At 39.3% G+C, this 14,803-nt stretch overlaps 1 protein-coding gene across 1 annotated transcript; it reads left to right on the top strand.

Moving 5' to 3' along the window:
- The first annotated feature begins 1,055 nt into the window (after positions 1 to 1,055).
- LOC139948312 (retinol dehydrogenase 14-like) lies at positions 1,056 to 14,803 on the top strand. Its single transcript, XM_071946425.1, has 8 exons — positions 1,056 to 1,316; positions 6,207 to 6,248; positions 6,751 to 6,917; positions 7,512 to 7,686; positions 8,347 to 8,469; positions 9,638 to 9,799; positions 10,294 to 10,455; positions 11,362 to 14,803. Exons 2-8 carry the CDS (start codon positions 6,215 to 6,217, stop codon positions 11,487 to 11,489), a joined length of 951 nt encoding a protein of 316 aa, XP_071802526.1. The 5' UTR covers positions 1,056 to 1,316; positions 6,207 to 6,214; the 3' UTR covers positions 11,490 to 14,803.

Genomic DNA, 14,803 nt, shown 5'->3' with positions numbered 1-14,803 from the left:
TCTGGAAATTGTGGCTTTGGTGATGCACTGGAACAATATAACAGCAGTGGCAGCCATCTTAAGTTATTTTTCAAAGGATAAATTTATACCACGTTTCTCATTAATATTGTTTTCATAACATACTCCGACTGTATCTCACATTCATGCTTGTATCGTCATTTTGGTTTTGGCTGGATGCAAAAGTTTATCACCCTGCAGTGCAGTGACCCCAGACGCAGATCAATTCTGAATGAAACTCTTCTCTTTTTAGTCCAAAGTTCCAACAAATGTACACATACGGATCGAACAATCTGATTAAAGGCAGTGGAAACTATTGGTAATTACTCAAAATAATTATCATCATAAAATCTTTCTTTGTTAGGAGTAATGGGGAGAGGTTGGTAGTATGAAACATTGTGAGAAACAGCTTCCTCTGAAGTGGAGTAGTTTTCGAGAAAGAAGTAATTTTCTACGAATTTGATTTCGAGACCTCAAGTTTAGAACTTGAGGTCTTGAAATCAAGCATCAGAAAGCACACAACTTCGTGTGACAAGGGTATTTTTTCTTTCATTATTATCTCGCAACTTCTATGACCGATTGAGCTCAAATTTTCACAGGTTGGTTATTTTGTGCATATGTTGAGATACACCAAGTGAGAAGACTGGTCTTTGACAATCACCAATAGTGTCCACTGCCTTTAAAAGTTGAACGGGGAATGCTGAGGCAAAACAAGTTACAGAAATGGCAAGGATACAAGAACTTGAACCAGATGATATTTACAGGAAAGGCACATTGGTCAGGATTTATCGGCTCGCTTATTAGGCAGGGAGGAAGATTTGCAGGCTCCAAAAATACGTCAGGGTCCTTTTAAAAAAAATCCAATTCTAGGATGATCAGGATTTATCGGCTATGCATGGATGCACATTGCGGATGTTGAGAATAGCCTACGTCAGAAAGTTCTGCAGCAACATGAGTGGTCAATAGTTTCTAAAAAGTTTCACGGTGAACAGGTGAAGACTTGCAATTATTCGCCGAAGAGGGCGCTCGACCGGATCACACAACAAATAACGCACCCGTTACATAAGTTCTTATCGTCATCTGGAGTTTTGTGCAAAAATAGAGCTGCGGCACTCGTGCAAAATAAGTCATTATTACAAAAATAGAGTTGTGCTTCTGTCAGGCTGTCGTCATGTTTATACCTCTGGACGGAATGCAGTGAAATTTTACGTGCTGTTTACGTAGCAAAGTTAACGCTTTCGATCAAGTAAAACTTGGCTTGACATCACGACCACACCACAGTCCACACACACCAACACGCACTCAGCAGACAGTTTTGGGTATGTAATGCGGGTGCAGCGGGGTTTTAGGCTTGTTGGGCTGTTCAATGACGGTCCTACTACTTGGCGTCAACTCGCCAAGTAAATTAACATGAAAAATCTATAAAAAGGGGGCACGGAAGTGTTAAGTCTTGGCATAGATACATATTTCTCATGGTTTTCGGTACAAATTCATTCACAAAAATGACTTTGTGTTGATAAAAAAAAAGTACCAATCAATCATTCACATCTTGGGCCAAGGCTAATCTTTGTGAAAAAGCAAGATGGCGTCCGCCGACAGTTTTTCGGCTTTGAGATTTTTTTTTCACGAGAAAAATTTGTTTATTCCGAAATATGACCTAAAACTTACGCGAATGCTCTTTACAGTTTTATGCTTCTTTTGTGGATTTTAAAATGTATATTGGAGGAGTTGACGGCGAGTTGACGGCACAAGTGAGTTGACGGCGAGTTGACGGCAAGTAGTAGGACCCTTCAATGATGGCTGTCTTTATCATATTATTCATAGTCGCCATTACACTGTGATAAGACCAATGTTAAAAGAGAGCCATTACATACAGCCCGTTATGTGCTAGCATGGAAGTAGGCACTACCAGTACCAGTCATGCCAGCAGACCTAGTTACCGCTGTACTCCTTTTTTGGAAATTTTGTCATATCGCAATCATTTAGGCCTTCTACTACTACTAGTCTTCGACGAGCATGGCGAGTATTATAACACCCCTTCCTTACCAATATTCTGCCTTTTTATTAGTTTAGAGCGCGTCACATGATATGTCTTAGTTTTTGCTAGGCAACAGCTGTGTGATAGTGCATCGGTTTGCCGTGTGATAATGCATCATTTGTCGTGCGCTAGTCTGAAGACTATCACACGGCGTGCAGTACCCAGATGTCTGTTGCATGTACGAGGATGATAAATTAATAGTATGTAACCATTTCGGATTACATGACACTACATGCAGCACAGTAAAAGTATTTCTGTCGTCTGTGGATTGTAGCATTCAGGTCTGTAACTTAATAATAATAGTACAGTATTTAGAAATGTTTGGGTGTTATAAAACAAATATTGACTGCTTGTACTCGTGCAATGGTTAAAACTATGACTCCCAAGGTGATTCATGAAGCGTTCTATGATCCCGAGGCTTCGCCCCAGAAAGAAACTTTGAAACTGAAACATTAACATAGTAAGTAGGGCTAGCCTTGGTAGGATGTCAGTCAGTGCCACTGCACTGACGTCCTGGGTATAAAGGTTCTTTACAATGCGAACACAAATTTGACTACAATATTCTTTATTTAATACCTGATTTGAGAAGCTGAGATTCCGTTCATATATTCATAGTGTCCCTCACTATATTCTCAACGAGTTCACAGCTAACAAATATATCCATGGAAGAAATTATTTCTGAAAAACATAGGTCGAAGTTCTGCACACGCAATGTGATCATCATATATGTACCCATTGATAGTGTTAGCCCAAGTGCGCATTGCTTTGAGTACAGTGCATTATCTTGCCGCTATACACCGTCAACTGGGTAGGTGTCGTTAACTCGCCTTCAACTCCTCCATATACATTTTTAAATCCAGCCAGGAGGCATAAAATAGCAGGCTGGAACTGTCCGTTTTTATTTAAAGGCTGCTTGTTTTTAAATTGTCTTATTAGAGACATAATCGTGTTTACTGCTCGACTGATTTTGCTGAATTGTCAAAAGCAGTGGGAAGGAAAAGGGGGCCTAATTATCATCAGATCATTTGGGATGTTTACGGTAGTCATATATCTTCGACCCCAACTTTGATTTCTGTTTACGACCCCAACTTTGATTTCTGTTTACAATGAGACTATGCGTGATCCACCGGTGACTGAAGCTCTGCTGTTTACTTGTAGTCCGGCACTGCTTTCGTCAGGCTTCGTCATGTTGAGAATAAAGTTTCCACTCAAACATAATGAAATGATTATTTTTTGGTGTAGACGAAATATTTTACCAACACTTAAATGAGTCAAAGAAACAACCTCCAACCGTGGAAGTTGCAAACAAAATTATCGTCTGCTAAGCTAAGTTTCATTCTCCTTCAGTCACAGAGATAGATCATGGTTGCCCTGTGGGATGGCGTGCCATATGGTCTTGCGCAGTCTTGCCTTGCGCTAACTGAGAATCAAAGTTGGGGTGAAAGTCAAAAACATATGAAGATCAACAACATATGATCCGACGATATGATTAAACTTTGATTTGTTTATTGTAAAAAGTGGTTTATTGTAATAAGTCTTTTTAACAATATCGAAGTATAGCGCACGTATCTACCTCTACAAGGTACTGAAGGCGCTTAGTTTATAAATATTAAACAGAAAGATTGGTTATTCTGCGAACAAATTATGTAGCACCTTACAGGCCTGGAATTACACGGCGGCCACGACGGCCATGGCCGTCGATGCCCTTCCAACTGGCCGTGATGCCCTTCAAAAAAATCCGCTTTTCACGGCCATAATTGCCGTGCCCTTTTTTCCTTTTGGCCGTCGTGCCCTTTTTTTTTTCTTCTTTAAAAAAAGGGCCGTAGTGCCTTTATTTTCATTAAAAAACCCCAAATATTTACGTTTTTAATCTTCGTCCAACAAAACTTCGCTTGTGAAGTGTAAACAAGTATAATCCAACGCAATCAGGTCAAGAGTCATCATCGTACAAACAACGAGTAGCGCAACTTGTTATTCCCATCGTGACATCCGTTGCAAACACGTACACATGTACATGCGATTGGCCCAACATCTGACGTCCCATTTTCACAGGGGACCCGTCTATTACATGAATCATTGAACGACAGCGGGCGCTGTTGTTTTTCGACCGCCCTCTGCTGGTGGCATTGTTACATCGCGTGATCTGAAAAAAAACTTTTTAGTTACTATCGCTTGCAACAACTTTTCAGGTCAACGATATAACTTATAATAGAATAATGCCGCGAAAAGAGCTTTTGAAGCGTTCTGAAAGGGATGAGTTCGAAAGCTCTGCTGCAAAATGCAAGAAACTTGACTTCTTTTGAAGGGCAATTAAGGATTTTTTTTTTTTTTTTTTTTTGGGGGGGGTTAGTATTTTTATATTTTTAAATAATACAAATATTGTTTTAAAATTAAAATGGTACAGTTTGCTCATGAATAAGATATGATTTATCAATATCCTTATTGAGATTTGATTATCAATATCCTTATTCATGTGAACTGTTTAATTGGGTTTACCACCCGTAGGGGTCCCCCTGGTCAATTTTTTTTTTGGGCCTTGATGCCTTTTTTACTTTCACTGTTTTGGCCTTGGTGCCCTTTCTACTGGCCTTGGTGCCCTTCAAAATTTGGCCTGCTCCAAGGCCAAAGTGGCCTTGCCCTAAAAAAATTGTAATTCCAGGCCTGACCTTAAAAGGGTTTACAAGGTTCTACGGGAAACACAGCAGCCACAGCCTGGGAACACAGGGGCGTACTTCTCTTATTGATAAGTGCACTGTGTTCTTTTACACGCGTTACACAACACATGGGACCAATGGCTGTACGTCCCATCTGTTTCGACTTTCCACTAAGCTCCGCCCATCGCGCACGTGAGCAAGACACGTGTACAAGCACTCCTAATGACATTCTGCACGATTCTGCCGCGCGTGCCAAATATACGTGCACGCATGACCGAGTTTGTCCGACCACAATCATTGCTATGATTGGTCAAATGGGTGAACGCGCACAGTTTGATTGAGAGGCCGGATCGATTCATTCTTATTACTGTAGGCACTATCACAATAGACCGATCCATAAAGCTCCGCCTGGTTGCGTATTGACCAATCACAACCCATTGCGCATCCAAAAGTCAAAAAATAAAGTCTGACAAGCATGCGCAGATATTTGGCGCGTGCGGTAGAGCTGTGAGAAATACATTAAAGAGGCTTAGAAATAATGTTCTTGGTCACAAGTGTGCCGTGGGCAGAGCCTAATGGATCAGTCTATTTTTTGTGTGAGCAAAATACATTGTGCCTCCCCAGCACAGATTTCCCCTAGAATCAATCAAAATATTATCCACTGTTGCATTTATCCGAGACACAGCTAAAGATAAGGATGTCACAGAGAGAGAACACAGTTAAAAAGTCCATTCAACTTGGAAACCTGCCATTGAAAGCTTTCGCTTCAGCAATAAAGACCCCGTACTTATTCATGAATAATTTTGTTGATCCGCTCAGCGTTGGTGGACTTGAAAAATTTGATTTATTGCCCACCACTCAAATTGAATAGCACAATGTCCCATAATAAGGGATTATGTATAATGGATCTCGTATGGGAACATATTTTGCTGTGGTATAGGCCTACTACGTACTATGCTTATTTGCACCTTCCCATTTGTGTCGGCATGATTGTAATTCTTTGTATTTCTAGCCCTGTATAGGTAGAACCATTTCGCACCCACCATTTCTACCTCCATGGTGGGACGCTAGATAGGCTAGACCCTATACTCGGCAATGTTTCTAAGTTTGTTTACTTATATGATCGTCCCATCAAGGGGACTCAGCAAGCAAATTGCCACAGGGGATATAAACGCCAAGCTGGCAGCAGCCAATCTCTCATACAAACATTGGTTTAAGGTCTATGATTATGAATTGCACAAAGAAAGAATTTGTGATTCAGTAACTCGATCACAATATTTATTCTAGTCGTTGTGCTGCTAGCCCCAGCAGTGCTATCTGTAACCTACATAAATGTGTTACTGATTCCCGGGTATAAAACCTCCTACAAAGCGAATTAAATATCAACTTATGTTATGCATCTCAGAATGACTGTCATGTCAGCTGATGCAAAGTATGAGATATGTGTTTATGGTCAGAAAGGATGAATGCAACTACTTGTAGCTCTAACCCTTGCTTTTTTTTATAACCCCAACCAGGTTGTAAAATGGCTGAAGGACAGAAAGACGTCAATGACAAAGGTATAGAACAATGCCCCCTAACATAGAACTATCAGGGTGTATCAGCAAATATCATAGCATATTTTTACATTTTTTGTGACTTTCCAGTCACTGGCAGTGTTTCAAAATTTGGGTATTAGCACACAAGGGTAGTATGTTTTCAATTGTGTTTTCGTTTTTTATCAGGTCTCAAAAAAGTAGTTTTTCTTTATTAAATCCATACGACATACGACGCCATAGTTGCATGAAGAACCAAGTGCGCACGCGCAAACTCGCAGACGCCAGGTGGCCCATTGTTTGTGTAAGGTAGGTGGGTGATTTTGAGGTGTCGGTACCACAGGTTCGACTTTTGAAGTCCCTTCGTTCAAACTCCTTCTCTTCCTTCCTCCATGGTCAGAACATCTGTTGACTCGATTGAATGCTTTGCTAACATTTTGGCATCCATGCCAAACAGCACGTTTGTTCATTGACGGTTATAATACATTAGTATGACCCTTTCTTGTAATTCTCTGCCCATGTTTAGTGTGTCTCATCACTGGTGCCAACAGAGGCATTGGACTGATCGCCGCTCATAAATATGCAGCAGCTGGGTATGAGGTCATCATGGCCTGCAGAGATGAGGTCAAAGGTCAGGAGGCTGTCGGAGAAGTTCAGAAGGCCAATCCAACGGCCAAAGTCAGTTTTATGAAGGTAGGTAAAGTTCTTGCTTTTGGAGGTGAGAAAACTGGTTTACCAAACTAAAATGATGGGTGATATAGCTAGATGTGTTTTGCTGGGGGTTAGCGATTAATAGCGTAACTTTAATAGCCAAAAATGAAGTTAGCGCCTACTCTCCCACAATAAGAGTGCTCGCTAACTAAGTGAACCAGAAACACAGTGGTTGTCACCTACTCTGTCGCACGACGCCTGTGCATGACACACACTGGAAAGTCTGGGTGAAATAAACATCAGCCTTCAAAAACTTTTAAGAAAATCCAAAAATGTTCTATGGGTTAAAAACCGTAAATCTGTCCAAAACAAATTGTTGATAAACACGCCTTACAATGTGAAGTGGTTATTCCACATTATGTGTGAAAAAGAAGGATTTGAAACTTTGCATGGTGGAAAAAAGTTACAATAAGGTTTTTGGTAACACCATGTAATAGTAACCTCTAAATGAGTTGGGGTGATTCTGAAAAGAACCGATGGTTTTAGCTCAACTTTTTTGTATTATTTGTGAAGTTTAATTTCCTATTTTTTCCTTTTCTACGTGTATCTTTAACTGTTGGGCTCCTGCCATCACAGCTCGATCTCGGCTCTTTGAAATCAGTGCGGGAGTTTGTGGATAATTTCCATGAATTGAAAAAGCCACTCCATGTGCTGTGTAATAATGCTGGGATGACATCAGGTTTCTCAAACGGCAAAGGGCCGTTTAAGACCGAGGATGGTTTTGAGGTCACATTCGGAATCAATCATTTGGGTAAGTAGTTGTTCATACATCTCAGGCCTGTTTACTTCATTTTTGAAAGGGCAGGGGCACCAGGGCATTTTCTCCTTGGTAAAGGGCCCATCAATGAGGAAATTGTAAAAAGGGCACCAAGGCAATGATCAGGGGCATGGAGGAATCCACCTTCGTTGCCTCCATGAAGTATCAGGCCTGACATTTTGTGGTTATGATCCAAGGATGCCTCATAAGTGAAGTTAATTACTGTAGCTTGCAAGCCTGAGGAAACCTGTAAAAGGGATGCTTGCTACATGAACCAGAAACACAGGGGTTAAACCCTACTCTTCCATGATATGGACACTTGCTATGTGAACCAGAAACAAAACCACTACTCTTCCACGATAAGTGATCTGAGTTCTTTGAACCAGAAATGGGTTAATTTTGACTCCACAAAATGGCCAACCCTGTTAGTTCGCAAAGTAAAAGAAAAACAAAGCAAGTTCGAGCTTATTTGTGTTGATCATTATATTCTACTTGTAAAACATCTTTCTAACCACACAAATTTTTATTTACAAGAAAAAGTTTTGAATGCTTTTCATAGCTCAACTCACCCAAATCCAAGGCAACGTGTCCCTTTAAGACAAACTGGGTAAATAATATGATTTTACACCTGACCTTTGACCTGTGACCTTACAGGTCATTTCTTGATGACCTTGCTCCTGATGGATGACCTCAAGAAGACAGCATCAGAGTGTGGTGAGGTGCGAGTTGTCGTGACGACGTCTTCATTACACGATCCTGAATCTAAAGGAATGAGAGGTACAGTACTCCTCACACATTATTATAACTTTTTTACCAATTTACGTTGATATTCTGAAAAAATGCCATGCCCACCAGCAGTATTATTTGTTTGATCTTTAAAGAGCTTATTGAGATTAGCCTGGTTCATACTTCCTTTGAATGTGAATGGGATATGAATTTTGACGTCACAAATTTGCAACAGTTCAACATGCCACTCCTGAGAAACATTTCCTGCGAACAAAGCTCTGTGACGTCAATGTTCGCTTTGCATTCGCAGGAATGTGAACCAGGCTTAATTGTTTTCCTTCAAAAATACTGTTGCCACAATTAAACACTGACTTGACAAAGGAAAGACAACACAGGCTCTCATAGTCAGTTCTGGGATTTGATGTTATTGTGTGAGAAAAATGTGAGTAGGTACTCGCCCTGAGTTGCAGAACCTCGGTCGTGAGACCTGCGAGGGTAGAGGTTGATATTGTGTACGAAAAACCCTTTTGAGCGCTACGGTAATCCAGGGCTGTATACTCTCCAGGGAGCTGAGAAAGATGAAAGGAAAGTTATTGGCCACATGACCAGGGCCCATTTTTATAACGGCGGTAAGCACAAAAACTTGCTAAGCACAGAAAAGTATTGCGTAACAGAAACAGGTTACCAGCCAAAATAATATTAAGTTTACATGTACATTGATTTGACTGGTGCCCCCCCCCCAATCAATTTTTGCTTTGCAATGAAATTTGTCTAGCAGTATTTTCTACTTAATAGCTTTATGAAATTGCGTCCTGGGCACTTTATAAAGCACATTGATACGGTTATTGTAAAAAGTGCTATGAACTGTATACATTTGGTTTGCGGTAAAACCATGTGTGTATCTACTTGCGAGGTAGAGTTTGCTCTTTAGAGAACTGTCTTGCTTTATATTCTACTACCGCAGAGTAGATTTATCGGATTGTTCGAGAGACTTCTCAGTTCTGAAAAGAACTGTCCTGCTTTTTGCGTACTACCTGGGCGGAAGGTATGGCAAAATGGCTAAGACTACTATTTTAGCTTATAGGAGCGTTATTAACTGCACTGCCGCAGAGTGAGTTCTTAAGTTGGTCTCAACGTTTCAACTAGCTTGCTCTAGTCACCGTCTATGATCTAGTTATTGTTAACGGTCCCACATTACTATGTCTTCTCTATCACACAGGCCCTGGCGCACACATGAACTTTGAGAACTTACAGCTACTGGAGGGGAAGTTTGACGGTCAGCTAGCTTATAAAAACTCCAAGCTGGCTAACATACTCTTCGCTAAGGAGCTAGCGAGGAGACTGGAAGGGACAGGGGTAACGGTCAACTCAATCTGTCCAGGTAAGCATGGAGTTTGTCTTGAGCTTTTTAAAACGAAAATTACTCATAGTTCAGGTTGTTGGGTGTTGGGTGTTTATAGAATTTAGATGGCTTCCATTCCAAGTCAGTACCTTGGTGTCCATAATAACAATAATAATAATAATGATAATAATAGATATTAAATTTGTATCGGGAATTTAACATCTTTTATATCATTGGGTACCAGCTGCCAAAACATAGGATTCAAACTGCCTCTAGCTACCGGGAAATCTCGGTAGTCTAGTTGGTATGACACTACTCTAGAACATGAATGGTTAAGGTCTTGGGTTTGAATCCTACCCGAGTCTTATACCTGTGATATTATTTCACAGGAAGTAATGAGTATACAGTGTTAACACACATCGGTGTTATGTGTTAAACCAAAATTAGTATTCTACCCCTGATGCAAGTTTGAATAATATTGTAACCAATTATCTTATGATTTAGTGTTTTTTTCTTTCTCATTGCATCTGTAGGATTTATTCCCACAACTGGGCTCGGCCGAAATGAAGGAGCAGTTTCTCGGTTTATGATCGGAACCTTTCTAGTGCCTCTGTTGAGGTGGAAAGGAGTAACGAGGACGGAGGATCAAGGAGGGGAAGCAATCTACCATGCCGGTACCGACCCAAACTTGAAAGGTACAAACAATTTGAAAATATTAATTTTGGTTTTTATTCATACACCGATGTGTGTGAGCACTGTATATTCGGTACTTTCCCGAGTCCTGTGAACAAATTTCACAGGCATATTACTCGAACCCACGACCCTTTCAATTCTAGAGCGGTGTCTTACCAACTAGACTTCCGAGATTGCCCGGTAATTAGAGGCCTGGTAAAATAATGCACACAATGAAAGTAGTACCGGTCGGCTGTCCCAAGATGCATTGGTGTGAATGTTGGGGAAATTTAGTGGTGTTGGATTAGCTCATGTCGGGAGGCCAACGCTGTAAGCAAATCAGGGCTCAATTTTATGGCTCTGCTTACCGTAAGCAACAGATAGGCGCTTAAGGAAGCAGGGTATTCAGTGCTTACATCAAGCGTACTGCATGGAATTTCTGCTTGTGAGCGTGCGTACTCCACATTATTAGCTACAATAAAGGTAATACCAATATTAATGATAATAATAATAACATTAAGTCTTATAGCGCACGTATACCAATAAGGTACTCAAGGCGCTTGTATATCCATTTTACAGAAAGAGAGGTTATTGAATTTATAAATTCTGAGACCCAATTATATGGCAACTTATAAGGGTTTACAAGATACTGCGGCACATTCAGCAGCCACAGCAAGAGTAGTTACAACAGAAATTCAGTGCTACAGAAATTCATCGCTACAGAAATTCATCGCTTGCTTACAGCGAAGGAGGGAATGTTGATCGTAAGCAGAGAATTCGGTGGTAAACAGATACATCAAATTATGCTCATGGTCAACCCGGGCAAGCTAATCAACTACAGTCAGAAAAACAATTGAGGCAGTTGGTAGTTATTAAAAAAGGAGTACCGTTAAATACAATTGAAACAAGTTGTTACTTTCTATTCTCAGGAAAAACCGGCGGATACTTCCGAGACCTGAAAGAGGCCGAAAGCTCCACGGAATCCAACGATGAAGAAGTGGCCAAGAAATTATGGGAGGTCAGTTTAGAGTTGGTGCAGCATCAGGAGACCAAGTAGTTGGAGAGTTACGTACAACAGAAACAAAATATGTGATGCGACCAGGCAAAATGAGGTCAACCCAGGTTTTTTTTTGTTTATACATTTAGACTTTTATTTGTTTATACATTTAAAGGCACTGGATACCTTTGGAAGTCGCAAAGACCATTGTTCTCACTGGTTGGGAGGGAGCTGTTCTCACAATGTTTTATACTTTTATGTAAGTAACTGCCACTAGTGTCAAGTGCCCTTAAAGGCAGTGGACACTAGTGGTAATTACTCAAAATAATTATTAGCGTAAAAACTTACTTTGTAACGAGTAATGGGGAGAGGTTGATAGTATAAAACATTGTGAGAAACAGCTCCCTCTGAAGTGACGTAGTTTTCGAGAAAGAAGTAGTTTTCCACCAATTTGATTTTGAGACCTCAAGTTTAGAATTTGAGGTCTCAAAATCAAGCATCAGAAAGCACACAACTTCGTGTGACAAGGGTGTTTTTTTCTTTCATTATTATCTCGCAACTTCAACGACCAATTTAGCTCAAATTTTCACAGGTTTATTTTATGCAAATGTTGAGATACACCAAGTGAGAAGACTGGTCTTTGACAATTACCAATGGTGTCCAGTGTCTTTAACATATTTAATGTGACATGTAATTTTCGGTATGAAATCATGAAATTTTGTCCTTGTTCCACAAACCAAAAGCCCTGTGTTAATTTTTTGGGCACTTGATTTCTATTATTGACTTTGAATTGGAGGAAAGTATTCATTGTATAAACTTATTATAAAATTATGAAACACTATGACAGTACTAAACAAAATTTGAGGATTTGTAATTATAACAATTTAAAAAATGTAACTATGTGTTGTGATGTAAATATTTAAATAATTTGCCAGCGGTGAAGTAAAATGTAAATTTGCTGCTGTTTTAAGCACTATTTTTGGGGTGAGACAGAGTTAACACATGGCATTATTTAGCAAGCAATGAAGTTTGCAATTGTATTATGTTCAGACTTGTGTAATATTTTCCAGAATAGATTTTGTTTGTGTAACAATTGTGTACTTCAACCTCATGCGGAACGAAATACAGAAACATTGCACAATACTTTTCCAAATTGTGAGCAACAGCTCCCTTTGAGGTAGCATAGTTTTGGAGAAAGACGTAATTTCTCACTCAAATATTAAAAGACTTCAGGCCTGAAGCCTTTTATTAGGCATTTGAAAACACACAATTGTGCAACAATGGTGTTTTTTTCTTCTTCGTTGTATCTTTGCAACTTTGATGACCAGGTGATCTCTAGCACAACACTTTTCCAAATTGGGGGGGGGGGGGGGGGGGACTAATGCACTAAACAACCTATGTGCAACCTGTCTAATTTGCCTTTGGCTCGACAGCTTTAATACATTTAAATTGTGTAGTGTGCATCCAAGCATGCACCTACCAGGCTTTGCTTCATTTCACCTGCACAAAGAGAAGGCATTATTTAACAAGGAATGAAGTACGCAATTCTATTATGATCAGACTTGTGTAATAATTTACAAGAATAGATTTTGTTTGTGTAACACTTATGTACTTCAATCACCTCATGCGGAACGACATACATTACACAAAACTTTTGACAACTTTTGAGCAACCTGTTTTTTTTTTGGCCTTTGGCTGGACAGCTTTACATTTAAGTTGTGTAATGTGCATCCAAGCATGCACCTACCAGGCTTTGCTTCATTTCACCTGTGCATTGGTATTAGAATTTATACTCAGATCTGTTAAAGTCACCTGGAAGTGGTATTTTTCCAAAAAAAAGCTTTTGTCACTAATATATGTGTTTTGATGAGTTGAATGTGAATAAACATATAACTAAGGATTTAAAAAATCAGTTCTTATGTTATTTACAAATTTAAGAGTAGACCCCGACCCGAGAGGGCGCTGTTCGTGACGTCAATCGAGGCAGACTTTGCCTGTAATGCGTATAGTAAACACAATTGCAAAGTACATGTACGGACCAAATCGTGAGTTTGTACGTTTCAAAAAAAAAAAATTTTGTTTTTTTCCCGGCAATGCCGACCAGGTGTATTGCTGCTGAATGCAGAAAAACACTTTTTGAAATGTACATACTCACGACTTGGACGTTCATGTACTTTGCACTTGTGTTTACTATACGCATTGCAGGCAAGATCTGCCTTGAATGACGTCACAAAAGGGGTAGGCGGAGTCAGCCCCCCAAACAACTTTATATATTTTTTAAACATATAAATCGTGACAAACAATTACTAAAAAAAATGTTTTATTGTTCGTAAGCATATACTCTTATGTTTGAAAGAAAAAAAAAATTCTATTTCCAGGTGACTTTAAGCCTGGATTTCATTGCAACAATGATATTTGTAAGGGAAATGATTGCTCCAAAAGCTCAAAGAGATCTAAAAAAAAAAAATAATACAGTGCAGAGGTACGGTAACGGTTAAAAATAGTTTTAAAGTATTGATGTGAAGTGGTTAAAGGGAATGTACACGTTTGGTAATTACTCAAAACAAATAATAACTTAAAAACTGACTTGGTAACTAGCATTGGAGAGCTGTTGATAGTATAAAACATTGTGGGAAACGACTCCCTCTGAAGTAATGTAGTTTTGAGAAAGAGGTAATTTCTCACTAAAATAATAAAAAAACATCTAGCTAGAAGTCTTTTATTCCTATCTGAAAGCACACAGATTCGTCCAACAAGGGTGTTTTTTCTGTCATCATTTTCTCCAAACTACGATGACCAAATGAGATCAAATTTTCACAGGTTTGTTATTTTATGCATATGTTGAGATACACCAAGTGAGAACACTGGTCTTTGACAACTACCAATAGTGTACCTTCCCTTTTAGAAAAATTTACATTGTGCAAATTAAAGACACTGGACACTATTGGTAAATACTCAAAACAATTGTTGGCATAAAAACTTACTTGGTAATGAGCAATGAAGACCTGCTGATAGTATAATTTAATCAAACATTGTGAGAATTAGTTCACAACTCTTTTGATGTATTTTCTCACTCAAATATTAAAAGACTTCAGGACTCTAGCCTTTTATTGGCATCTAAAAGCACACAATTGTGCAACAAGGGTGTTTTTTTCTTCTTTCATAATTTTCTTGAACTTGGATGACCAACATGACCCCAAATTTTCACAGATTTGTTATTTTATGGCATACATGTATGGTGGGATACACCAAGTGAGGAAACCGGTCTTTTAATATTTATGACTGTGTTTATAGTGCCTTTAAAGTGATGATGTGAAGTCGATACGAAAAACTATATTGTGCAAATTAAAGACAAATTTGGTAATAAAGATGAT

This window comes from Asterias amurensis, chromosome 15 (assembly GCF_032118995.1).
Source record: "Asterias amurensis chromosome 15, ASM3211899v1".
Taxonomy (NCBI): domain Eukaryota; kingdom Metazoa; phylum Echinodermata; class Asteroidea; order Forcipulatida; family Asteriidae; genus Asterias; species Asterias amurensis.
This window is presented reverse-complemented; position numbering and strand designations above follow the sequence as displayed.